This window comes from Microcaecilia unicolor, chromosome 5, assembly GCF_901765095.1.
Source record: "Microcaecilia unicolor chromosome 5, aMicUni1.1, whole genome shotgun sequence".
NCBI classification, from domain to species: domain Eukaryota; kingdom Metazoa; phylum Chordata; class Amphibia; order Gymnophiona; family Siphonopidae; genus Microcaecilia; species Microcaecilia unicolor.
This window is the reverse complement of record NC_044035.1, coordinates 98,116,011-98,143,354: the sequence shown is the minus strand read 5'-3', so window position 1 is coordinate 98,143,354 and position 27,344 is coordinate 98,116,011. Positions and strand designations below refer to the sequence as shown.

General features: G+C 41.4%; 1 protein-coding gene across 3 annotated transcripts in view; it reads right to left on the bottom strand.

The window, feature by feature from the left end:
• Window positions 1–11,314: 11,314 nt before the first annotated feature.
• Window positions 11,315–27,344, bottom strand: part of ZNF365 (zinc finger protein 365) — a 38,651-nt gene continuing 22,621 nt past the window's right edge. For 2 of the 3 annotated variants that reach the window (XM_030203116.1, XM_030203117.1), the window contains exons 4-5: window positions 20,007–20,044; window positions 11,315–12,510 (exon numbers count right to left, since the gene is read on the bottom strand). In XM_030203116.1, the coding sequence (XP_030058976.1) occupies window positions 12,285–12,510; window positions 20,007–20,044 (264 nt within the window). In that variant the 3' untranslated portion in view covers window positions 11,315–12,284. Of the gene's footprint in view, window positions 12,511–20,006; window positions 20,082–27,344 lie in introns of all 3 variants that reach the window. The other variant, XM_030203118.1, reaches the window with a different exon arrangement.

Below are 27,344 nucleotides of genomic sequence, written 5' to 3'. Positions count from 1 at the left end.
GAAGTTGAGGTAGCTGTTTTCTGTTCTGATGGGAATAGGTAGTTTCACATTTTTACTCTAAGAATGAGGAATGGAGAAATCTTCTGATTTCTAATTGTCTTTCGGAACGGTGATGCTAGCATCAGTTGTTTCAGACTGTTAGACTGGACCAGACATAGCAAAGTGGTCTTAGTCAGCAGTTCACAGGTGAAGCCCTGAAGGATTTGAAAAACTAAACAAGCAGCTTTGAACCTGAGTCTTTCTGCTGTGGGGAGCCAGTGCAGTTTATTTAGATGAGTCGAAACACTAGTATATCTATTCAATCTGTATATTAGTCTAGCAGCTGTGTTCTGTATGGTTTGCAGTTTTTTCTGATATTGACACAATACCAAGAAATAGAATGTTACAGTAATCAAAGTGAGGTAGGGCTAACATTTGGACTAGTAGCGCGAAGGCTTTTTGGTCAAAGAATGATCTGACCAGACATAGCTGTCTCATTTTGAATAGTGTTTTCTTCCAGAGCTGGTTAATATGGTAAGCGAAGGTGAGTGAAGAGTCAAGCAAGACCCCTAGTTCTCTGGTTTCAGATTCAACTGTAAAGATTTGGCCATTGGTCAAGGATATTGATGATGGGCCCTCAATTCCCTGATGAAGCAGAAAGAAGTGCTTTTTAATGAATAATCTTACTCTAAAAACAACTTCTTCCATGGTATCCGCACAAAATGATAGTGGGGCTCACAGAAACAGAATGAAGCCTTGCAGATCAGCCAGGCTTTGTTCTGTTTCTGTGAGTCTGATGTCCTGCACATACAACAGGACATCAGAAACAGAACGAAGCCTCCGGAGCAAGAAAAGGACCCCCTCGGCTGGCGGGGATTGGGATCCCCCGCCAGCAAAGGTAGCCCATGGCGACGGTGGGGGAGGGTTGGCAGCAGGAGGGGGGTCGAGAGGGTCGTCAACAAGGGGGTCCTGGGCCAAATCTACGGGGCCCAGGCCCCCCATAGCCCCAAGTAGCTACGCCACTGGTAAAAGGACCCCATTGTAAGCACAATCAGACATCTTAGGTTCGTGTGGATCCAGTCATGGAATTTGATTTATGCCTTATAATTGGATTCATTCTCTCACTCACCCACAACCACTGTTTCCGTAGAAGAAGATTTATTGTAGATTTTTATTTTTTACTTCCAACCCACAGTTGTATTTCATTGAATGCACAGTTATACTAACACCCATAAGACTACTAGAATTTTAAAATAGCAGTATACAGCGTTTGAGTAATACAGTTGATAATGTTACACCAGGCTGCACTTTAGTCACTGCTGCATTTCTTTTACTAAAGATAAAGATACAGAACACTTTTAGAGTGAAATACCACAGACATATTAATAACGCAGATATGGAATAATTTCTGTTTTCAAGATGCTGCTTTTAGTTTTCTGTAATCTTCTATTCAAAGGTAACTGTATATTGACGAAAAGGAGTCAAACCAAATCATGTTATTTTTCTATGAAGTCATGGGCTGGTTTGATGTTTGAAAATAGCCCTTAACCCATAAAAAAACCTCACAGCTGAATTTCTCCAACACTGGTCTGGGTATCAGGGGCAGGAATAATGGGAAATGGTGGCTCTGATTTTACTACAGGAAATACCAATTTGTGCCCCACAAACATTAGACATAAGCATCGCCACACTGGGACAGACCAAAGGTCCATCTAGCCCAGCACCCTGTCTTCAACAGTGGCCTATCCAGGTCACAATCACCCGACAAGATCCACAGAGCAAAGCATTTTGTACTGCTTGTCCCAGGAATAGTGGATTTTCACTAGGTCCATTTATAACATTCTATGGCCTTTTCCTTCAGGAAGCCGTCCAAACCTTTCTTAAACTCTGCTAAGCTAACCGCTTTAACCACATTCTCCAGCAACGAATTCCAGAGTCGAATTACGCGCTGAGTAAAGAAAAGTTTCCTCTTATTTGTTTTAAACTTACTGCACTCCAGCTTCATCACATGCCCCCTTGTCCTAGTATTTTGGAAAGCGTAAACAGACGCTCCACATCTATCTGTTCCACTCCACTCATTATTTTATATACCTCTATCATAACACCCCTCAGTTTCTGATCTCTCTTGCAGCAAATGATTTTCACCCCGGGATCTGTGGAACATGGCAACTTTCCCTTCCCACTCCCTCTCTCTTTCTTCCTCTTATCTCAGTACTCTCTCCAATTACTTTCAACAGAATCGGGTTTCTTTCTTCCTATTGATTATTTTTGACTGTAACCCACTTTGATAGCTCAGCCTTAAGCAGAAATCAAATAACATAGTAACATAGTAGATGACGGCAGAAAAAGACCTGAACGGTCCATCCAGTCTGCCCAACAAGACAACTCATGTGTGCTACTTTTTGTGTATACCCTACTTTGATTTGTACCTATGCTCTTCAGGGCACAGACCAAATAAAAGCAACCTTGTTCCTTAGAAATCTTTGGACCATTTATCTTGGGTCATTATAGCTCCATGTATACCTTTATTATTTCAAGCAATCAATGACATCAGCAAGCATTGCTTTGGGGTTTAACAAAGTTGCTTTTCTGTAAACAAAATAGCGTAAGAATAGTCACACTGTGTCAGACCAATGGTCCATCCAGCCCAATATCCTGTTTCCTACCGTGGCCAGTCCAGGTCACAAGAACCTGGCAGAAACCCAAATAACAGCAGCATTCCATGCTACCAATCCCAGGGCAAGCACTGGCTTCTCAATGTCTATCTCAATAACAGACTATGGACTTTTCCTCCAGGAACTTGTCCAAACCTTTATTTAAACCCAGATATGCTAACTACTGTTACCGCATCCTCTGGCAACGAGTACCAGAGCTTAACTATTCATTGAGTGAAAAAATATTTTCTCCTATTTGTTTTAAAAGTATCTCCATGTAATAGCATTCAGTGCCCCCTAGTCTTTGTACCTTTTGAAAGAGTAAAACATTGATTCACTTTTACCTGTTCTACACTGCTCAGGATTTTGTAGTGCTCAACCATATCTCCCCTCAGCTGTCTCTTTTCTAAGCTGAAGAGCCCTAACCTCTTTAGCCTTCCCTCATATGAGAGGAGCTCCATCCCCTTTACCATTTTGGTTGTTCTTTGAACCTTTTCTAATTTTGCTATATCTTTTTTGAGGTCTGGCAACCAGAATTGAACACAATACTCAAGGTGTGATCATACCATGGAGCGATACAGAGGCATTAAAATATTCTTGGTGTTATTTACCATCCCTTTCCTAATAATTCTTAGCATACTGTTTGCTTTTTTTGGTCCCTACCACACACTGGGCAGAAGATTTCAGCATTCTCTCTCTCTGTGGATAACACTCTCATCCTCCCTATCTCATCAGCTTGTAACCTTGGGGTCATCTTTGACTCCTCTCTCTCCTTCCCTGCACATATTCAACAGACTGCTAAAACGTGTCGTTTCTTTCTCTACAATATCACCAAAATGTGTCCTTTCCTTTCTGAGCACACTACCAGAACCCTTATCCACACTCTTATCACCTCTTGCTTAGACTATTGCAACTTGCTTCTCACAGGTCTCCCACTAAGCCATCTCTCTCCACTTCAATCTGTTCAAAATTCTGCTGCATGACTTATATTCTGCAGTAAAAACCAGATGTTCCGAAAGCTGGCGCCAAAGGTAGCGGGAAACTCGGTGCCCTACTGCCCTCCGATTAGTGGAGACGTTTAGCGCGATCCCTGCGGTTTCTGCCGGTAGAGACCCCTGATGAAGGCTTTCTAAAGCCAAAACACGGACCGTGTAGGGTCCAAATAAAGTTGTGTTTGGAGCATCTTATCCTGGTGTTTGGACTGATCTCTTGAAGTTGGTTTCTTTTTCCACTTCTTTTTGTTGGTGTTATATTCTGCAGTGTCACTATGCTTATATTAGCACTCTCCTCAAGACACTTCATTGGCTCCCTATCCATTTCCACATACAGTTCAAACTCCTCTTACTGACTTACAAAAGTGCATTCACTGTGCAGCTACTCAGTACTTCTCCACTTTTTTCTCTTCTTACACTCTTGCAGTAATTTCATTTTTGGCACGCATCCGATACACGCGCGTCTGAAAGATATTTTTTTGGGCGTATGTAACAGACACGTGCCAAGTGGCATTTGGTGCACATAGGTCATTACTGCCCGGTTATTGCATCTTTACCGCTAGGTCAATGGCTGGTGGTAAGGTCTCAGACCCAAAATGGACGCACGTCCATTTTTGGCAAAACTTTTAAAGAGGCCTTTTTTACAGGTGCACTAAAAAATGGATCGGCGCACACCCAAAACCCGCGCCTGCACTACCGCAAGCCCGCCCTTTGTAAAAGAACCCCTAAATTTGTACCTGAGGCAGGAGCAGACTCAGTGGCGTTCCTAGGGGGGCTGACACCCGGGGCGGATTGCCGATACACCCCGCCCCCGGGTGCAGCACCCCCCCCCGGATGCAGCACTACCCCCCCCCCCCAGCAAAAGGACACCCCCTGCGAAGGAACCCCCCCTGGGTGCAAGCCGCTGGGGGCGTGCCGCGCGCGTCTGTCCTCCGTTCGTTCCATGCTTCTTCTCTGCCCCGGAACAGGAAGTAACCTGTTCTGGGGGAGAGAAGAAGCATGGAACAGAGGATAGGCGTGTGTGGCACCCCCCCCCCAGCGGTGTGCACCCGGGGCGAACCGCACCCACCGCCACCCCTAGGAACGCCACTGAGCAGACTGACAGTGATCTGGGCCCTCAGGCAATAAGAGTCACGTGCTCCTAACCACCTATTAAAACTGATTACATTAGATGGAAGCTAGGGGAGAGTGGCCTCCCTACTTCTGTGGGCCCTTGGTCACTGCCCTATCATTACAATGGTCAGTCCACCCCTGACCTGAGGTAATAGAGTGATGTGACTTGCCCAAGGTCACAAGGAGCATCAGTGCAAGAAGCAGAATTCTCAGCTTTCTAGGCTAACTACTAAGCTACTCCTCCACTCCACTAGATTACAAAACAAAATTTTTGTAATGATATTACAACACAGTGTCCTAGGCGCAGTTGTAGTCTGTTGTGCTAAGTTATATAAGATCTGATTGGAAACCTTTGTGAGAATATCCTAGCATAATCAACCAATCTGATCTGTACTTAAATGCATTCATCATGAAGAGGTCTGAATTAGACCTATGGAGTTTTTACAAAATGTGATTTGAGAGCACCAACCATGTAATTTATATTACGAAAAAACTAGCATTAAACAGGTATTCCATGAAGCTTTAGAGCCTCCTTTGTCTAATTCCTTTCCTATATGTTACAGATCAAATTAAATTTTATTCTTATGCCATCAAACCCTACCAACTGTATTGATGAATACAACAATAGCTAAGACATTTGATCTGTTATTTATTACCCTGCTAGCCTAAGATTAGGAAAATTTTAGTATATGATTCACATCAAGATTTATCTTTTCTTAAGGTAACTTGCAAAATCCTGCTCAAATATAGGAGAGTAGCCTGTATGGTTTTCATATTTTACCCATAAGTCATATCAATTTAATATAATGTAAGATTGCTTTTTAGTTTTTTATAGTGGGGAAAGGGTGGCATTCAGTTTAAAGTTTATTTATTTTCTCTATTCATTGGTTTAGAATCAGAAAATGGTGTTCTTTATTGTAAGCTTAACAGTGGCACAATGATCCAGTGATCATAAACAACATTTTTATTACTCCAATTTAGCATTTCCCAACTAACTATGTTTTCCTATATTTAGTACGTCATTACACTATTTACTAAATCCATGAGCAAGAATATGTGCCATTAGAAACGACATCTTCCTCTCATATGTTGCTGTAAGTTGTTTTTCAAGCAGCTTTTGTACCTCTTAAGAACTAGGTAAGAGACACAGTAATTACTTTCAGAACAGAAATCAGTTTTTATTTATATTTCATACTGGATGCTTGAAAGAACAAAGAAGCCTTTATCAGATAATGCAAACAAGACTTTCTAAATGGAGTTATTAGAAGCCAAGGCTACTGTTTGGCCATATTTAGCAGATACTGATTTGTTAAATCTTTCCTAGTGTTCTACACAGTATTCTTTTCACATTCTACCAAGCAGATTCCCTTGGGAGATAATCAGTCGTGAACTGTGGCGGATTGTCTACCAGAGTGAGAGAGGCTCTCACTTGAATACCACATATAAATATATTTTTTATTTTATTTCCATTTTGCTCACACCTTTTTCAGTAGTAGCTCAAGGTGAGTTACATTCAGGTACACTGGATATTTCTCTGTCCCAGGAGGGCTCACAATCTTGGTTTGTACCTGAGGCAATGGAGGGTTAAGTGACTTACCCACGATCACAAGAAGCAGCAGTGGGATTTGAACTGGCCACTTCTGGATTGCAAGACTGGTGCTCTAACCACTAGGCCACTCCTCCATATACCTAAAATGGCTGCCCTGGAATTTCTTACCAACAGAACTAGGGTCTTCCAAATGAATATGTTTACTGTTGCTTAAGGCAAGTGTAAATCATTGAGGGGCCCTTTTACTAAGGCGCATAGGCACCTTCGCGCATCCAACGTGCACCAAATTGGAATTACCACCCAGCTATCATGTGCCCTGGGCAGTAATTCCATTTTTGGCATGCACCCAAAACATGCTGTAGAAAATATTTTCTATTTTCTACCGTGTGGTGCTTACCCCGCTGTAATCGGCAGTTTACGTGTGCTGGCCACTTACCACCCATTTAGCGTGTGAGACCTTACCGCTAAGTCATTAGGTGGCGGTAAGGTCACAGGCTGAAAATGGATGCACACTGTTTTTAGTTTTGCTGCATGTCCATTTTTGGCCACAAAAAAAAATGTGTTTTTCCAGGCACGCTGAAAAATTGACCAGCGCAGGCCACTTTTAGGCATGCCTTGGTAAAAGGGCCCTGCACTTGCTTGCTGAAGCTTAATTCAAATCACGGAATTAGTCTTGCATCTCCCATTTGATTTTCCTCACTTCCTTCTATCCTGTACCTTCTCTCCTTTCTTATATCAGTACAATAGCTCCTAACATAATAGTTCCCAAACCTGGCCATAGGACTCCACATCCAATCAGATTTTGACAATATTTATATTGAATATGCATGATATATATTTGCATACATTGAAGAATCAGTATATGAAAATATATTTCATGCAAATCCTTTGCGACTATTATGAATCTAATACATGGAGTCGTGGCCGCTATTTTGAGCCCGACACTGGCAAGGGGCAGAAGTGACTGTATACCACTTCTGCCCTGAACCCACTAGACACCAGGAAACACTTAAGGTAGGTTCTGGGGGAACGTGTACAGGGGAGGATAGGGTTTTTAGGGAGGCCTACTCAAGGGGGGGGGGGGATTTTGTGAGGTCTGCTCAGGCAGATCCCTTTTGGGCATCATATTCAAGGAACGCTCTTCAGAGGGAGGTCATGTTCAGGAGAGACATGAGGGGCTCTCGCTGGAAGGAGGGAACCCTTTTAAGGTGCCTCCTGGGAGCATGGGGCCATAGCTTTGTGATCTGATATTCTCAAGAAGCATGGGGAGTGCAGCTTGCCAGGTTTATCACAAATTACGTTTTTCTTGTACTATGGGACCCAGTAATCTGCAGTACTGAGATACCACAGGTGAGTAACTCCCATGGTAAATTAAGGTGCAATAAAAAGCCACCTTTTACCACACCCTAATAACTTAATTGCAAAATGTTGTGATCTCTATATTAACTGGGAGGCCCTATTTTTAAAGATCTTCCCTGATTGCCAATATGTTTCCAGCCACAATTCAAGTTATTAAATTCAGCCTTTATACTGGGCACTGGTTATTTAAGGGACCACCTCCTCCCATATGCACCTTTCAGATTTACAATCAGTGCGTGAGAGTGGTCTACATATCGCATCTATAATAGAAAGGAGGATGGTCAGAATGCCCCCAACTTATTGAATTTCCTTCTCAGAGAAACTCTACTAGTTATATACCAAGATATAGACTTCAAATTAAGACCTAGTTGTTCCAACAGCATTGGTGACTGGTTGATCTACTGATAGCAGCTGCTTGCTTAATGGCAGCAGTGCTTAAAAAAGTGTGCTTGTGCAAATGGAGTTGTTCTAGAACTCTGAGCAGAAAAACCTGGCCTGAAGTGGAAATGGGTCTCAGTACCAAAAGACCTTATTGAGAACTGCCTGCTGAAGCATAACCTCATGTGGATTAAGCCAGGGGCGTAACCAGACCTCGGCGGGAGGTCCAGAGCCCGAGGTGGGGGGGCACAGTTTAGCCCGCCTCCCCCAGCCGCCAACCCCCCCGCCACTTTCAACCCCCCCCCCCTGCAGCCGCCGACCCTCCCTTGTTGCCGCCACCGCCAGGTACGTTTGCTGGTGGGGGTCCCCAGCCGAAGTCTGGAGTCAGGACTGAGAGAAACTGATAAGCGAAGGCACCGGAGACTGGCGCTGAAGAAGACTTTGGGTGGCAGGGGAGGATCGGCAGCGGGGGGGGGGGGGGGGGGGGGGGTCAAAAGTAGAGGGGGCCATGGCTAAATCTGTGGGGACCCATGCCCCTGTGGACTCACCTAGCTACGCCCCTGGATTAAGCCTATAAAGCAAACTTAGGGGCCCTTTTACTAAGCCGTGTAACCGTCTATGCGTGCCAAAATGGAATTACCGCCTGACTACCACGTGGCTCTTACTGTAATTTCATTTTTGGCACACGTCCGATATGCATCTCTGAAAAATACTTTTTATCTTTGGGCACGTGCAATGGATGCGCGCCAAGTGGCATTTGACGCACGTAGGTCACTACCGCCCGGATTTTTTACCACTAGGTCAATGGCTGGTGGTAAGGTCTCAGACCCAAAATGGACGCGCGGCAATTTTGATTTTGCCGCACGTCCATTTTTGGCAAAAAAGGCCTTTTTTACAGGCACACTAAAAAATGGATCGGCACGCACCCAAAACCCTACACTACCGCAAATCATTTTTCAGCTCGCCTTTGTAAAAGGACCCCTTAGTGACAAACAGAAATAAAAACCAATAGGAAGGGCTAGCTCCAGAGAGAGACCCCCACATTATTGACATAAAGAAAGATACTCTTGTTTATTTGTGTGTTGAATACAGAGGACATCCTATAGAGCTTTGCCTCAGCATTTCCTAAGAAGTCTAGGAAGAGGGGCAAAGGTTAAAGGAAAGGGAGGGTGTTCTGTTCCTATTGAGAAAGTAGAAGGGAAGTCTGTCAAAAATAAATTAGGTTAAAAGAAACCTGTAAGAGAAGGACAGTGATTTATAGTAGTTGTAGTAGTTAAGAAGTTCAGTAATAGCACTTATTTCTTCTTGCTGCATTTCTAATGTTCTCCTGTAGAGGGCGAAATGTAAAAACTTTACAAACATTGTTTATAACAATATCTACAGAAGCAACAGTATATCATATCCTGCTGAATGTGAAAGAAGAAAAATTAGGTATCCTCTTCCTATGGGGACCATAATGTGCAACAAACTAGTCATGTTTAACTAAATATGTTCTATACTTCTTTTACAACCAATTCACAAATCAATTCACTTGCATTTACATTGCACTATTAACCTATGAAAGTAACAAAATAACTGGGTGCAAAGATACTTACTGCTAGGCTAATAAACCCTCCTTCCTGCTGAAGGTCAGATGTCAGGTACCTCATGCTGCCTCCTAATTCTTACTGCCATACCACACTAGCCTTTTCTTCCACTTGCATGGAATGTGACTCCCTTCTTCCACTCACATGACAGCAGCTGGCTCCTCCTACATCTGGCACAGAATGACAACTACCTTTCCCTTCTCGTATCACCTGGCAGATATCTCTTCTGCTCACAATATGGCAACTAACTCACCTTTCTTCAAACCACATAGCTGCCCATAGACGGCATTATCAAAGGCTTGTAATGTCAAGCTTATGATATTGTACTTGTGCAGGACAGCCACAACACAATAGGATGGCAGGCTAACAATCCTACTAATTCCATTAAATAATTTTTAATGATGCCAACTGGATTAAAAGATCTTGTAGGGCCTAGTTTGGCCACAGGCTGCAACTTATGTCGAGTGTAGACCCATGGTGTCTTGATCCCATAGCAATAAAACAACATAAAAAATTACAGCCCTTTGGAATGCGTTACCTGATGAACTAAAGGTGCTGTAACTCCATATACTTTTCCTGTCAAGATGAAAAATCTGGCTTTTCATTAGATTGTAGATTGGGTGTTGGTCCAAGTTTATATATATATGGACAAATGTGTGTGTGTGTGATACAAGGGTTGTGGCTAGGTAGAGAGTAAGAAGATAATTTCTTTTTGTTTTCATTTTAATTATGCATTCATGTTTTTAAACTGTTCATCTTAGTATGGAATATTGCTCATTTTATATGTTTTAAAAAATATTTATATTGACTTTTACTAACTATATTGTTATATACTCTGTTCTCAATTACTGTGGCTTTGGTGTCTAGAAAGGAAATTAAATTAAAGGTGCTCTATTATAAAGGCCCTAAACTTCAGCTTCATTTTTTGAACTCTAATTTTGAAAGAAAACTTATTACCCTTGAAATTTTTCAATGCATGAGAAGACTAGGGAGAAGGCTTGGGAGGAGAACAGGGATGGTAAATAGGGAAGGGGGGGCAAATTGGGAAGGAGGAGCTCTGGAGAAACAAAGAGACTTGTTAGGTAGGGAGACTCATGAAAAAGAGAGGGATAGATAAAAGTATAAACTGGAGAGAGGCATACAAGAAAGACATGGATAGGCTGAAGATAATAATGAGGTTGACTAAGGTAAGAGAAAGGTGAAAAGACAGAAAATATAGGAGAGAAATACCAGGGATAAGAAAAAGTAAAAGTACTGTTGGAAAACTATTCCACAAAAGGAGAAATGAGAGGCAATTCAAAAGCAGATAGAGAAAAGGAAATATCAAATCTACAACCTTTTACTGGAAGTTGAAAGAGATAAAAGAGATACTGGAATTCATTGCCGGAGAAAGTGGTGAAGGCGGTTAGCTTAGCAGAGTTTAAAAAGGGGTTGGACGGTTTCCTAAAGGACAAGTCCATAAACCGCTACTAAATGGACTTGGGAAAAATCCACAATTCCAGGAATAACATGTATAGAATGTTTGTACGTTTGGGAAGCTTGCCAGGTGTCCTTGACCTGGATTGGCCGCTGTCGTGAACAGGATGCTGGGCTCGATGGACCCTTGGTCTTTTCCCCGTATGGCATTACTTATGTACTTAGAATAAAAAGATGAACGTATCCAAGAATTAACCAGAGGTTAAAAAAAATTATTTTATTTGCTGAAACAGTATTGCATCATTGTTTACATCCAAATGTTTGGTAAATGTGCACTATATATTATTGAATATGTCAGACATTGAGGCTACATTTTTAAAACCTTTTTCATAAGTGAGACTCCTCTAGACTATCAATTGCTCATTTGTTTGTTGAGTGATACCCAGCCATTTTAGTATTATAGTAATGACAGAAGTCAAACGTTTACTGGTGCCATCAAACTTGGATTAGATGCTAATGGTATTGAAACTAGGGGTTCTAGCAGTATTGCAGCATTCCCTATAGGTACAGGATTCCATTATACATAAAACAAAAACATTTCTACACACCCTGGGATATAAAATTGTTTCCATTCCCCTGAATCCATCCTGAAATTTTATGGGTGTGAACACTGCAGACTGAGTCTTTTGTGTGCCTGGGGAGACTCCTGACTCTGAACATTTCCCTTGATTCTTAGCTCTCATGTCTCTCTCCCTCCCCTTTGCACCCCAAATCCAATTGCTTCAACCTTCACATACAGATACTCTTAGTGCTGAGCCTGGTTCACATACAACATCTAGCTCAGTGTTCAGTATCATCATGAGAAAGAGGGTATAACTTGCTGCCCTCGAGGGTTAGCTAGTCCAACAAAAAGGATCCCATCTGCATCTTACACACAAAAATAAACTTTAAAAGGAATTTGACAAAATTAAAGGCTACCTTTCATATGCAAAGCTAAGGAAATAATTCATAACTGCTAAAAATGTAAACATGATCAATAAATTCAAACCATAATGGCATCTAATGTCAAGAGCGCAGTACCCTTTAATATATAAAGTGCTGAAGTTTTTCTGATGCAAACCTCTTTATACAATTAAATCTCATATTATGCATCACATATTTTCCTTAACAATAACATCAAGAAAACAAACAGTAATGAATTTTAGGAAGCCTGTCTCTGCAGAAGTCTAGAGTTGATGGCTCTCTACTATTTACTATTTCAAGTTTTAACTTTTCTTCCTGCTTTGGATATGTTATTAGCCTTCCTAGCACCTGGCCTGGGATCTCCTTTCTTCTGGGGGTTGCATGTTTCTTTAGAGCTGGTGGCAGGTTCATGGCAGAACTTGACTTGCTGTGCACTTTTTTTCAGAAATATTCTCTCTTTCTGCATGGAAATAATTTTCATATCTGGACTATTAGAAGTGGGCTGAGGATTCCCCCGATTCCTGTAAGTAGGGGAAAAAACAGGTAATTTTTAACCAAAAGGAGATGCAAACAGACTTTTATTTATAAGTTCACCCAAGTATATAACATTTCTATACCTTAAATACTATTATGGAAAACCAGTCAACTTTCTGGTAATTTTCTGAAAGCAGTTGTCTGTAGTTAGTACACTCTGAATTATCTGTCTTTCCTGTCCAAAATATAACATCTCTGTTACTTTTCTTTGTAGCTCTTGAAACGGTTTCCCCAGTGCTTTAAATGGCAGTACCAGAAAATTATTCTGACAATTTGAGAAAACAAAGCCATTGAGATCAAGATTTTTGTTCTGATGTTATTTCATTCCTAAGGAGACATTAATGTTTTAAAAAATGTTAAAACAGTGCCTTCTAGGTTATCTATCTGGCATCACTGTGACCTAATGGAAGGAGGATAACCAATGGTACACTCTAATATCAGGGTATGAATTATACTGCAATGATAGGATGAGTCAAATTGGTGGAGGGGTGGAACTATCCCTCAGATTCTATACAGCACAACTAGAGATCCGCTCCAAATTCCAAGCTGATTCTATAACAATGCGCGTAACTTAACACCTTAACAAGCTAATGAGCAATAACGAGCACTAATTGGCACTGATTAGAATTTACGTGCACAACTCGCTAAGCCTATTCTGTAACAAAGTGCGCTGAACTTCTTAACGCATGCAGGCAAAAAGGGGTGCGGTGTGGTTATGGGTGTTTCATGGGCATTCTGAAATTTACACGTGCAGTTATAGAATATGGTCCGGTGTGTGTAAATCTATGTGCTGGGATTTACAGCACGTTTTTGTTTGTATAAATGGATGCGTGCAGTTTTAGGTGTTGATATACCAACTAAGCTCTAAATCTAGGCACCGATTATAGAATACGCTTAGTTGGCACTGATTTCTGCAACAATTTTTTAGGCGCCATATATAGAATCTCCCCCTATATGCCAAATGTTAAGCACAATATTGCATCAAAGGTTCTGCTGGAAGCAAAAGCCTGATACACCCTGGAATATTTATGGATAGAAACAGGGCCAACCCCACTCCCATTGAGCAACTGTTTTTTTTAAAGATAGCCCTGTTTTTCAGCACCTATTGATTTATACATGTGAGGCCACACAATATGTCTGTGTATATGGCCTTTCATTTTTCAGTATCCCCCACAGGCCACCCCTGAATAGAAATTCTATGTGTGAATGGTACAAAAATATCATTGGAATTATACTAGCGACCACGTGGTCAGAATGGACAATTAAGCTAACAAATTTGGTAGTACAATAATAGAGTGATTTAAATTAGCAGGAAATTCTCTACATCAACTCTGGAAAACGGATGTCTGCCCCTATGGTTTAAATTGAAGAGCAATAAGTGGAGGAAAAAAAAAAGACCCTACCCTAGTCAACTAGTGCTCACCACTGCTCAACACTGTCATCACACAGAAGTCTACCTGACACTGGTCTTACTTCCCAACCGCTGGAGAAGGTGATTTGGAAAACTGTAATAACGTTTCTACAGTACCCCGAATGAAAATAAGGGAAAGAGGATGGGATTTTATAGCCTGTGTTTACAATCAAATGATCCCCTTTGAGAGCAAACCTGATGTGATTTATTAGGGATATGGGTTCTGGAAAGATTGAAAATGATATGATAATTGGGCTATGAATGCTAAGTTAGCTTTAGAAAAAATTGGTCCTCTGAAATCAGTCCATGTTAGGGAGGATAGACAGAATCCTTGGTTTACTACTGGCCTTTATGAATATAGGCAGAAAGTTCGTAGTTTAAAAAGAAGATGGCAGAAAACAAAATCTCCACAGGATAAAAACTTTGGAGAAAGGAATCCAATATATATTTAACCTATCTTAGGACAGCTAAATGTCAAATTTTGTTTGCCAAGAATAGCCGTGAATATTCATAAGTCTAGAATGCTATTTCGTATATTGCAGTCATTAATGGTGGGAGAGGGTATAGGTGAAGAAGGAAACAGTAATTAGTCCTACAGCGGATAAATTGGCTATTTTTTTATTGATAAAATTGTTAAGTTGAAGGATACTTTGCCTAATCAGTTGATCAGTGATTAATGAAACATGAGGTGGGAAAGTTAGGTCTGTCTTCCTTCTTTGAAAATTTGTTTTTTGCCTACATCCAGTGCCAATATTTAAACAGTACTCAGATTATAGGATGCATTGTATAGCAAAATTGATGAATGTGTCTTTTGATCAGTGTTGTGTCCCAAAATGTCTGAAAGAAGCAATAGTTACACCTATTTTGAAAAAGTTAGACACTAGGGAGGATGGATGTGAGAATTATAGGCCGGTATCTATAATCTTCCTATGCTGGCCAAACTATTGGAAAAGAAAGTGGTTGTACATATTGCAAAATATCTGGACAGGGCTCAGTTATTTGATAAGAGCTTGTCAGGTTTTAGGCAGGATCAGGTATTGAATCCACATTGATACATTACTGGATGAGGTCTATTATTGTAGAGATAAAAATGTGAAAGTACTTTTAATATCTATTGATTAAAGTGCAGCCTTTGATATGATTGACATAACTATTTTGTTGGAATACATCACTGGATTTGGTACCAGATGTTTAGGATTGGATTTCCTCATTTTTAACTGATAGGACTTTTAAATTGTGATTTGATCACCAAGTTTCTGGTAGGTGGGTTCTGAATTGGGGTGTCCCTCAAGATTCACCATTGTTCCCGTTATTGTTCAATATTTATATGTCACCTTTTGGGACTGTGGTGAGATGTTTAAGTTTCTCATTTTTTGTACAAGTGGACGATATTCAGCTTTTATTACTGTTGGTAGGAGATGAGACTGCAATGCCAAAATAAATAAGAGATTGTATGAAGGAGTTGGATAACTGGTTCAAGTTAAGCGGACTGGTTTGGAATATCAGTAAATTTGCAACTTTATGTTTTGGGGATCCAGTTTGGGAGACTACATCTTCTGATTTCAAGTTCAGTTCAATTCAATTCAATTCAAGTGAGGTTTTATATACCACTAATATCCCCTAGAAGGGTTCAGTGTGGTTTACTTGATTTAGGTTACAATGAACAATAAGATGCTAATGGAGGAGGATATAATTAAGGGAAGGGAGTGTCAGGTAGGGACGGAGTGAACTACATGCTGGAAGATAGTGGGTGTGAAGCAGAGATAATCGGTCTCTGTACTGATTTCAGTGGGTAGGAAGTTCCATAAAAAGGTTCTAATTACTGGGAAGAATGAGTTGAAGGTTTTCTGGAGTTTGATTCCCTTGTGAGACTGGGAAGAGATGAATAACTTGTCTTTCAGTATCTTTGAATGGGCCAGGCTTAGTAGGAACGTGTCGATCAGTAGGCCGGAGGTAGTGCCATATAAGATTTGAAAGATTATACAGGCTGCTTTGAACCTGATTCATTCAGATACGGGAAGCCAATGTAATTTGACCAGGTGTGATGAGACACTGTTGTATTTGTTTAGACTGAAAATCAGCCTTGCTGCTGTGTTCTGTATTTGTAGCTTCTTTGAGAGACATGACTTCATGCCGAGAAACAAGGTGTTGCAGTAGTTCAGGTGAGGCAAGATAAGCATTTCGATCAGCAGTGTGAAAGCACTGTGGTTGAAAAATGAATGTACCAGTTGGAATTGCCTCATTTTAAACAGCTGTCTTCCACAGCTGGTTGATGTAGGCAGAGATGGTTAAGGAAGAGTCTAGAAATACTCCGAGCACTTTGGCTTTGGATTCTACTACAAGAGACTTATCCAATCCCACTGTTATTGAGGTTGGGACGTGAACTCCAGGATTCTGGAACCATAAGATCTTGGTCTTGCATGGATTCAGTTTTAGTTTGTTTGTCCGTACCCAGTTTTGGATGGTATTCATCCTGGCAGTCACTAACCTCGCTGTGTCATGGGTAGGTTGGAATATTGGTAGGAGGAGCAGAATGTCATCTGAATAGGATAGTGGAAGTTCACCTAGGCCTAGCTGTATCGTGCTTAGGAAGGACATGAAGAATTTGAGTATGATTGGGGAGAGAGGGAATCACTGTGGGACCCCACACTCTGGAATCCAGTACTGGGAGAAGAGTTGATTTTGTTTGACAGCATAGCTTCTGCTTGACAAGAATTCCATGAACTAGTTGAGAACTGGGCCCAAGATGCCAATATGATCCAGTCGTTCAAGCAGCAGTGTATGATCAACTACATCAAAGGCTGCTGCTATGTCAAACAGCAGGAGAATCACCTGATTACCCTTGCACAGGTGATGTCTGATGTAGGTGGTTAGGGTGAGTAGTAGGGATTCTGTGCTATGTGCTGGTCTAAAACTGAATTGTGAGCGGTGTAGGATAGAAATTCTTTCCAGGTATGAGGAGAGTTTGCTAACGTGTTTCCATGATCTTCATGAAAAGAGGGATGCTAGCTACTAGATGGTAGTTAACAGACGAAGTCGGATCAAGGCCTGGGGCCTTTAGCAAAGATGTGAGGTCTATTTTGCCCACGCCTGGGGGGAGTGAATCTGCCCTTAAAGAGTCATTGAGTCCGTCAGCCAGTCACTGAACTACTTCGGTTGGGATCGACGAGAATAGGAATGTGGGGCAGCAGTCGAGGACACAGTGGAATTGTGCACATTTCAACAGTAGTGACTTTGCTTCCTCCTGTAGAATTGGTTGAAATTAGGTCCAATTTTGGTCAGTCTTGACTTCCTGAGAAAGGTATGCAGCAGATAACGATCACCAATTCTTGAAGTGGTGTCTTTTCTTCTGAAGGTTTGGGCATAGATATGTCAGACTGGATTTGAATGATCTTGTTGGCAAAGTACTCGGCAAGGTCTTGAGCAGGTGGCATGACTTGCTGCGCCCTACAAGGAACCGCAGTGGATGTTAGCTTTCTTACTAGAGTGAAAAGCTTCTTGTTGTCTATGGAATCACAGCCTACAAGGGTGCTACAGTAGTTGTAGAGGCGGAATGCGCTTTTCCAGATTACTGTCGGTGAACAAGCAGCTCTTTCGAGCAATTACAATAAGTATCCTTTTAAAAGGTATTAGGGTTTGTTTTTGAGGATGATGGTATAAAACAGGGGTTTTCAACCCAGTCCTCAAGACACACCAACCCAGTCTGGTTTTCAAATGCATGAGGTATATTTGCATGCAAATCTATCTCATGCATAGTCCTTGTGGGTATCCTGAAAACCTCAGTGGCTAGATGTTTCCCCAAGGACTGTCTGAGAACCCCTGATATAGGAATTTGTTGTATTTCTCAGGTTGTTAGGCAGATTTATTGTATGATGTGGATGGTTAGGAAATTAAGATCTTTCCTAACTACCAATTTGTTTAAGATGGTAGTACAGGCTTTTATTGTTTTAACCTTTGAATATTGCAATGTTTTATATGTGGGTCTACCCTGTACCCTCTTGAGAAGACTGCAGATAGTGCAGAATACACTAGCTAGGTTTTTGATGAAAAGTAAGAAGGGAACGAGAGCAGCCCCTCTGTTGATAAAACTACATTGGTTGCACATGCGGTAGCACTGTTTGTTTAAAATGTTAAGTTTGCTTTTTTAAGAGTTTGCATTCACAAACTCTACAACTGCTTTGCCCTTTCATCAACAATATGTCCCGAATCGTAGATTACGTTCTATGGATTAGAACCATTTGGTAATTCCAAATAGGTCAGTTCTTTAAAGGAAAAGTTGGGGAATGAAGGCTTTTGACAATGAGCAGTTAAATAATGGAATAGGCTACCATCTGGGATTAAGAAAATACCATCATATTTGGCCTTTAGGAAGGCAATGAAAACTTGTTTCTCAGATTTTAAATTTTGATTTCATGTGTTTTATTTATGTACTTTTAAAGTTTCATTGTATTGCTCACCATCTTGAATGGCAATTTTTTTTTTTTTTTGCTAAGAGCCTTTTCTGGTCCAGACAATCTGTAACTATTAAAGAATAATAGGTCCTTTGAACTATTTTAATATTTTCAAATGTGATGATATATTTTGATGATGATAATTTACACTCAGCTAACTCTTCACTCCTCTGAGACTTATTGCAAGCTTGTTCCACATGTCAACATTCTTGTTTTAAAGTTAGTAGATTACTATCAAGCCATGGGGATGGTTTACCACATGGTCTAGATTGCCTTATCAATGGTGCTATAGAGTCTTAAGTTATCTTTACTAAAGAATTCCTGTTATTCAACACTGTTTGTGAACTGTCACCCATTCTATTTAATTCTAAGGACAGATACCTTATCTTTTTAGTCGGATCTAGTTTTCTTCTTATATAAAGACTTTCTCCAGATCAAATCCTTCTATGTTGTGTCATTTTCCATTTCAAAGTAAATTCTAAAAGATAATGGTCAGACCAGATAACCGGATCCCATGCCATCTCTGAAATACTGATATCACAGGATATCTGTGAATAAGCTAGTAGATCTAGATGATGACCTCTAAGATGAGATGTCTGAAAATCAGGCATATGAAACCTAAAAATTCTAAAAAAAAAAAAAAATTCTAAAATCTACTACAGTCAAATTGAGAACCCTCAAATATCAAGATGTCTGTTGACCTTAGTCTAGTTCATTACATGGACCTGTTGGGAACTCATTTCTGATGTGACTGTCCCTTGTAACTACTTTCCATTTGCAATAATTGAATAAAGCACAATTACCATAAAAGCACAGAGACTGCTTAAATTTTATTTAAAAAGCATGCAAAATAAAAGGCACAAATGTGTTTTATATATAGGAAGTACACTACAATAGTGTCCAAGGCTTTTTCTGTAGTGTACTGTGGCTATATTTTGAAAAGTCCCTTTGAACAAAATGAATTCTGAAGCCATTTACTTATTTCACTGGAATGCGGACAAAAAATACATTGTGTTTTCATGTTATCGAAATTTATGAAAACATATGTTATGAAAGTATATTTTTTTACTTTACCTAGTGAAATCACTGATGACTCTCTTTAAGGGGCACGCCATCAGAAATAATTTACAAAATGCTTTCACCTTGGTGCTCTTTACTTTGCTAAGCTTATCACAGGGAAGCTGACTGAGAAGGGTTTCTCAAACTCAGTCCTTGTATCCTTGTTCACATCTGCTTTTTAGGATAACCAAAATGTGTAAAATGCTCTCTCACAAATATTTATTGCGCATATCCTAAAAACCAAACCTGGTAGAGGGACCAAGGACCAAGTTTTGGAATACTTGTATTAGAAATTTGTACTTTGTGACAGATTTTGGAGCCCTGCTGGAAAACATGTCACATTCCAAACACCAAATCATAGAAGAAATGAATATACTGGAAAGCTATTTTCTCCATTTAGGAGGGAACACCAATATATTTTAGCATTTTGAGGTCTGCTAGAATGAAATGCTCCTTTCAAAAGAAAATTGTACATGTGTTTCATAATGGATAAGATGATAACAGGTGTGGTCAAACATGCAGTTTTAGAGGTGGCAAAAGTTTTGATTAAGGACATACATACTGGCATTTAGGTATCCTACTTGCTGTGACATCGGCAAACTGGGAAGAATAAAACAATAAATTATTGTTTTATTATCTAAAAAATGAAAGTGAAATCACCAGTCATTGGTAAATTATAGGCAATTAATTAATTTTCATTTCAAACAAAGTTGATCATGGGGCTGGTAGTCTACAGGCCAATAAACATTCCCCATTGAACCCTGACGACGACCATTTTACGTGGAGTGCCGGAGAGGAGACATTCTTTTGGGTCATTTAGACCTGCTGGTAGCTGAACTCTGGGAGCTTGAAAACTGTTGCATGATCCCAGATGAACAATAGGAAATGAGCAATTTTCAGTGTGGGAGGGAGCCTGTAAGGAGAGATGGCAAATGCCTCAATCTCCATGCTCCAGGCATCATACACTGAAGACCTCTGCTGATGATACAGCATCCTTTCACATGCCTCAGACGGACTTCCTTGATGGTCTGTCCCAGTGGCCTCTACTGATCTCAACTTTAAGAGGGACCGATGTCTCTTCAGTATTGATGCATCCCCAGAAGTCCCATTCACACACAGTCCACCACTCTAGAAAACTCTGAGCTCTGTATATATTTCTCCGGCTGAGTTCCGTCAACCAATGTTACTCATGTGGGAGAACACTGATCTTTTTCTTGTCCTCAGAGAATGTTATAATGAGGGCCAGCAAATAAGCACACAATTTTATTCACAGTCAGTGTCTGAAATGGCTATGCAGGAGAGAGTTTTAAAAAAAAATTGTAAATCATTCAGATTTCATAAGAACTGAAATATAAATCAATATGGGAAAAAAAAAGAATCTTATCAATTTTATAAACCAGCTGAAGAGTCAAAAGTATTTTCTATCTGGTGTTTTAATAGCATAGATAAATTTCAGTAAAAAAAAATGCATGATCTGTATTATTATTTTCATTAGCTTAATATAATTTGTCAGTTTTTCATTACAAATAACCATGTTATAATAAAGATGATACTCGTGGCAAATGCATTCATGATAACTGCTGCACTTGCTGAGTAGATATAACCTGAAGGGTGGAATATTTCTCCTTACAAAGTACTGCCATTTATTTGCATAAATACAATCACTCTAACTTTGTACAAAATTGTATACTACTATATCTTCAGTCACATTTTAATGATTATCATTCTATGATCTCAAATAGTAGTCTGCATAAACAGCAACTGTCTTATACTTTCATCGAGGGCAATATTTATCAGCAATAAGCATTTTATGCAAACCCAATTTTTAGTCAGACTACATAAATATTCCCCTGCATGCCCAACTTGACATTTAGCACACAAAGAGGCCCTTTTACAAAGGCGTGCTGAAAAATGGCCATCAGTAGTGAGGACGAGGTTTTGGCACACGCGCAGAATCATTTTTCAGTGCACTTGTAAAAAAATGCCTTTTTTATTTTTGCCGAAAAACAGATGTGCAGCAAAATGAAAATTGCTGCACGTCCATTTTGGTTCTGAGACCTTACCGCCAGCCATTGACCTAGCAGTAAGGTCTTGGGTGGTAATGGTCTACATGCGTAAAATGCTGATTACCGCCTGCGTGCCAAAAAATACAAATATTTTCCCGCGCACATAGCGGACGCACAGCAAAAATGAAATTACCATAAGGATCATGCAGTAGCCGGGCGGTAACTTAAAATTGACGCATGTTGGGCGCACGTAGGCACCTATGCAGCTTAGTAAAAGGGCCCCAAAGTTGTGCACCCAAGTTATAGAATAAGGTCAGTTGCACGGTTAACTTAAATGAATGATTACAGGCTGATTGGCTTTAACAACCAATTATTGACAATAATTGGTGCTAATTGGCATTAATTTGTCATTACGCACATAACTGCCAGTTGGTATTCTATGAAGTGTGCCTGCAATTTCCATAGCGTACAACTGCAAGGGATGCATGGACCTGGGAGGGGCAATGGCAGGTCAGGAGAATGCCTGGCACTTGCATGCACGTTTTATAGAATACCTACAGTTAGGAACAAGCATTTACATCAGCCATTTAGCTAGTGTAAGTTCTCGCACCCAATTGCCATTATGGAAGTCACGCTCAGCAGGCATCATCCCAGTATCCAATTTTAGACAAGCTATACAGAATTTTCCCACAGGAGGAAAATCTATAAAGAGGGAGCCAACATTTAAACGCCATGAAGACTTGTAAATGACTAGAATACCAGTATATACACGCATATATCAACTTAATCTATTGCATCATCTAGATTTACAGTGATGTGATTTAGTTGCGCTGAATCATCAGCATGAAAGACCACTTCATTTGTGGGTATGACCCCAACAGCCTCATCAATAAAGACTAAGACAAAGAAGTGTAGTTTTTCTATTACCTTATTCTCTCTGAACATTCCTTTTACCCATTGTTCATCCAACACTCCAGACAACTCCCCTATATGTGTACACATACATAAAAGAGTGCAAGGAAGACCAGGTCACACCCCCCCCCCCTTGCAAATCTCTGATGGAGAAACTACACTCCGTTACACCCGAGAGGTGGCTGTACCCTCGTGGAGTGGGCTCGCAAGGCCCCTGGTGCCTGTTTATCATTCAGAATATAGGTTGAGACTATGATCTCTTTCAGCCAATGAGCAATCATCAGCTTGGAGGCCGCCAGACCTCTATGAGAAGAATGGAGGATGACGAATGAAGGACCTGTCAGACCGTCTGAACTGGTTGATAACCTCAAATTATCTGCAGAGCACCCTCCGGCCAGCCAGATGCTACAAGGAGGAAAAAAGCTCCCCACAATCCTCCCTGCAGAAGAAAGGCAGATCAACCAGCAGATTCACATGAAAAGATATAAGAATAGCCATACTGGGTCAGAGCACTGCTCCATCTAGCCCAGTATCCTGCTTCCAACAGTGGCCAATCCAGGTCACAAGTACCTAGCTGAAACCCATATAGTAGCAACATTGCATGTTACCGAGCGTAAGGCAAGCAGTGGCTTTCCCCACTTTCTCAATAACAGACTATGGACTTTTCATCCAGGAACTTGTCCAAACCTTTTTTTAAACTCAGATATGCTAACCGCTGTTACCACATCTTCCAGTAATGAGTTCCAGACCTTGACTATTCTTTGAATGAAAAAATATTTCCTCCTATTTATTTTAAAAGTATTTCCATATAATTTCATCAAGTGTTCCTTGGTCTTTGTACTTTTTGAAAGAGTGAAAAATCTATTCACTTTTACCCGTTCTACAACACTCAGAATTTTGTAGACCTCAATCACAGAGCCCTAAACTCTTCAGCCTTTCCTCATATAAGAGACGTTTCATCCCTTTTATCATTTTAGTCGCTCTTCTTTGAACCTTTTCTAATTCTGTTATGTCTTTTTTGAGATATGGTGACCAGAATTGAACACAATACTCAAAGTGAGGTCGCACCATGGAGCAATACAGAGGCATTATAATATTCTTGGTCTTATTTACCATTCCTTTCCTAATAATACCCAGCATCCTGTTTGCTTTTTTGGCCGATGTCACACACCGGGCAAAAGATTTCAGCATATTGTCTACAATGACACTCAGATCTTTTTCTTGGGTACTTACTTCTAAGGTGGACCCTAGCATCAGGTAACTATGATTCGAATTATTCTTGCCAATGTGCATCACTTTGCATTTGTCCACATTAAATTTTATCTGCCATTTGGATGCCCAGTCTTCCAGTTTCCTAAGGTCTTCCTGCAATTTTTCACAGTCCGCATGTGTTTTAACAACCTTGAAAAGTTTTGTGTCATCTGCAAATGTAGATGTCCTTTTACCAAACGGAAGTAATAGGGGCCTTGCTGTATGCCAAGGCCCCCTTTTACTGCCGCTGTTAAAAGGCATTTTTTTCTGGAAGGAAATGTCCATATGCTAAGCCAAGGCACTGGTGTGCGGTCATTTCCTGGGGGAGCCCTTACCGCCTTCTATTTAGGAGGTGGTAGGGGCTCCAACGGTAACCAGGCAGCGTTACCGCCAGGCACATCCCCTTTGCTAGAAAATAGAAAAGTATTTTGTAGCGCAGTAATCGCCACGCACCGGAACTACAGGCTCCTGAGCACGTTCGGTTGTAGGGCCGATTTGGCGCATGGTGACATGGTGGTATGGCTACCGGCACTTTGTAAAAGTCCGCCTGAATGTTCTGTACCCCCACAATGTGTGCTGCGGAGAGCCCACTGAGATGCCTCTCCACCTACCTAAACAGCATGTGGTACTCGAGAGCCAAGGCCATACTGTGAGTGCCCCCTTGTCTGTTCACATAAGTGACCGCTGTCACATTGTCGGACTATGGGAATGCTCATTAATCTTACTAGTACAGTTCGTTTAGAAGTGGAGTAGCCTAATGGTTAGTGCAGCAGATTGAGAACCTGAGGAACTGGGTTCAATTCCCACTGAAGCTCCTTGTGACCCTGGGCAAGTCACTTAACCCTCCATTGCCCCAAGTACAAAAATAAACAAAAACTTAGACTATGAGCACACTAGGGTTAAATAAAATATGTTCATATAATACGTACAGTGCTGCGTACATCTAGTAGTGCTACAGAAATTATTAGTGGTATGAGGCTCACATCAGACTCAAGAGGGGGGAAAAAAAAAAGGACTGATCCTCATATGGAGATCCCAGGAGATATTCAGCCAAGACCTGCATGTCTATTACAGTGGTGGAAATAAGTATTTGATCCCTTGCTGATTTTGTAAGTTTGCCCACTGACAAAGACATGAGCAGCCCATAATTGAAGGGTACGTTATTAGTAACAGTGAGAGATAGCACATCACAAATTAAATCCGGAAAATCACATTGTGGAAAGTATATGAATTTATTTGCATTCTGCAGAGGGAAATAAGTATTTAATCCCTCTGGCAAACAAGACCTAATACTTGGTGGCAAAACCCTTGTTGGCAAGCACAGCGGTCAGACGTCTTCTGTAGTTGATGATGAGGTTTGCACACATGTCAGGAGGAATTTTGGTCCACTCCTCTTTGCAGATCATCTCTAAATCATTAAGAGTTCTGGGCTGTCGCTTGGCAACTCGCAGCTTCAGCTCCCTCCATAAGTTTTCAATGGGATTAAGGTCTGGTGACTGGCTAGGCCACTCCATGACCCTAATGTGCTTCTTCCTGAGCCACTCCTTTGTTGCCTTGGCTGTATGTTTTGGGTCATTGTCGTGCTGGAAGACCCAGCCACGACCCATTTTTAAGGCCCTGGCGGAGGGAAGGAGGTTGTCACTCAGAATTGTACGGTACATGGCCCCATCCATTCTCCCATTGATGCGGTGAAGTAGTCCTGTGCCCTTAGCAGAGAAACACCCCCAAAACATAACATTTCCACCTCCATGCTTGACAGTGGGGACGGTGTTCTTTGGGTCATAGGCAGCATTTCTCTTCCTCCAAACACGGCGAGTTGAGTTCATGCCAAAGAGCTCAATTTTTGTCTCATCTGACCACAGCACCTTCTCCCAATCACTCTCGGCATCATCCAGGTGTTCACTGGCAAACTTCAGACGGGCCGTCACATGTGCCTTCCGGAGCAGGGGGACCTTGCGGGCACTGCAGGATTGCAATCCGTTATGTCGTAATGTGTTACCAATGGTTTTCGTGGTGACAGTGGTCCCAGCTGCCTTGAGATCATTGACAAGTTCCCCCCTTGTAGTTGTAGGCTGATTTCTAACCTTCCTCATGATCAAGGATACCCCACGAGGTGAGATTTTGCGTGGAGCCCCAGATCTTTGTCGAATGACAGTCATTTTGTACTTCTTCCATTTTCTTACTATGGCACCAACAGTTGTCTCCTTCTCGCCCAGCGTCTTACTGATGGTTTTGTAGCCCATTCCAGCCTTGTGCAGGTGTATGATCTTGTCCCTGACATCCTTAGACAGCTCCTTGCTCTTGGCCATTTTGTAGAGGTTAGAGTCTGACTGATTCACTGAGTCTGTGGACAGGTGTCTTTCATACAGGTGACCATTGCCGACAGCTGTCTGTCATGCAGGTAACGAGTTGATTTGGAGCATCTACCTGGTCTGTAGGGGCCAGATCTCTTACTGGTTGGTGGGGGATCAAATACTTATTTCCCTCTGCAGAATGCAAATAAATTCATATACTTTCCACAATGTGATTTTCCGGATTTAATTTGTGATGTGCTATCTCTCACTGTTACCAATAACCTACCCTTCAATTATGGGCTGCTCATGTCTTTGTCAGTGGGCAAACTTACAAAATCAGCAAGGGATCAAATACTTATTTCCACCACTGTATGTGGGTCCTGGCTGAATAAAGGCTGGGACCTACATAGGTTTCAGCCGCTCACATGACCGGCGAGAGCAAAATGCTCAATACTGGTGCCCAGAAATGGCCAGCAGTGAATATCTGGAGCAAATTTAGTTGCTGACAGTCAGCGTTTAATAAAATATTGATTGTCAGTGGCTGAATATTTTTCTGCCCTCTCCTCTAGTACTCTCCCACTCAGTCATCAAGTCCCAGTAACTCACATGACCAGTGAGAGCAAGATGCTCAATACTGGTGCCTTAATATTGTTCTGCCCTCTCCTCCAGTACTCCCCCAGTCAGTCGTCAAGACCCAGTCCCCCTCTGCTCAGTCCCCTTTTTCTCCCCTCTTCCACTCCCAAGTCCCATCCATCTTCTGCTTGGTTCCCTTTCTCCTCCCAACCCATCTCATCTATCTTCTGCTCTGTTCCCCTTCTCCTCCCCCACACCCCACCCTACACCACTCATGAATCTCATCCATCTTCTGCTCCGTTGCCCTTCTCTCCCCTTCCCCACTCCCAAGTCCCATCCATCCTCTGCTTGGTTCCCCTTCTCCCCAATCCCTGTGTCATCCATCTTCAGCGCTGTTCCCCTTCTTCCCCCACCCTCATCCCTGAGTCCCATTTATCTTCATCTCTTTTTCCCTTCTCACACCCCCCTCATCTCCAAATCCTATCCTATAAGCTGGTCTGTCTCAGACCATAGTTCAGATGTTGACAGCAGGTCTCATGGCAGTTCCTTCCTCCTATGCAGAGCAACTAGGCTGCACAATTCCATACTGCTCAATCTGAATCACAGGGTTCTGTGTGTACGAAATCCTGTGCAGTTCAAACATCATCTGTTTCAACCACACAACAAACTGATTATGCAGGACTCCACAGACACAAAACCCACTGGTTCAAACATAGTGGGCTGGAATTGTATGTCCTGGCTGCTCTGCGAAGGAGCCGACTGCAATCTGAGCCAGACCAGCTTAATGTATGGCTTGGTTCTGGCCGGGGTGGCAAAGAGATAGTAAGCCCATTTTGGGGGGTGGCAAATGGACCCTGTAGTAAT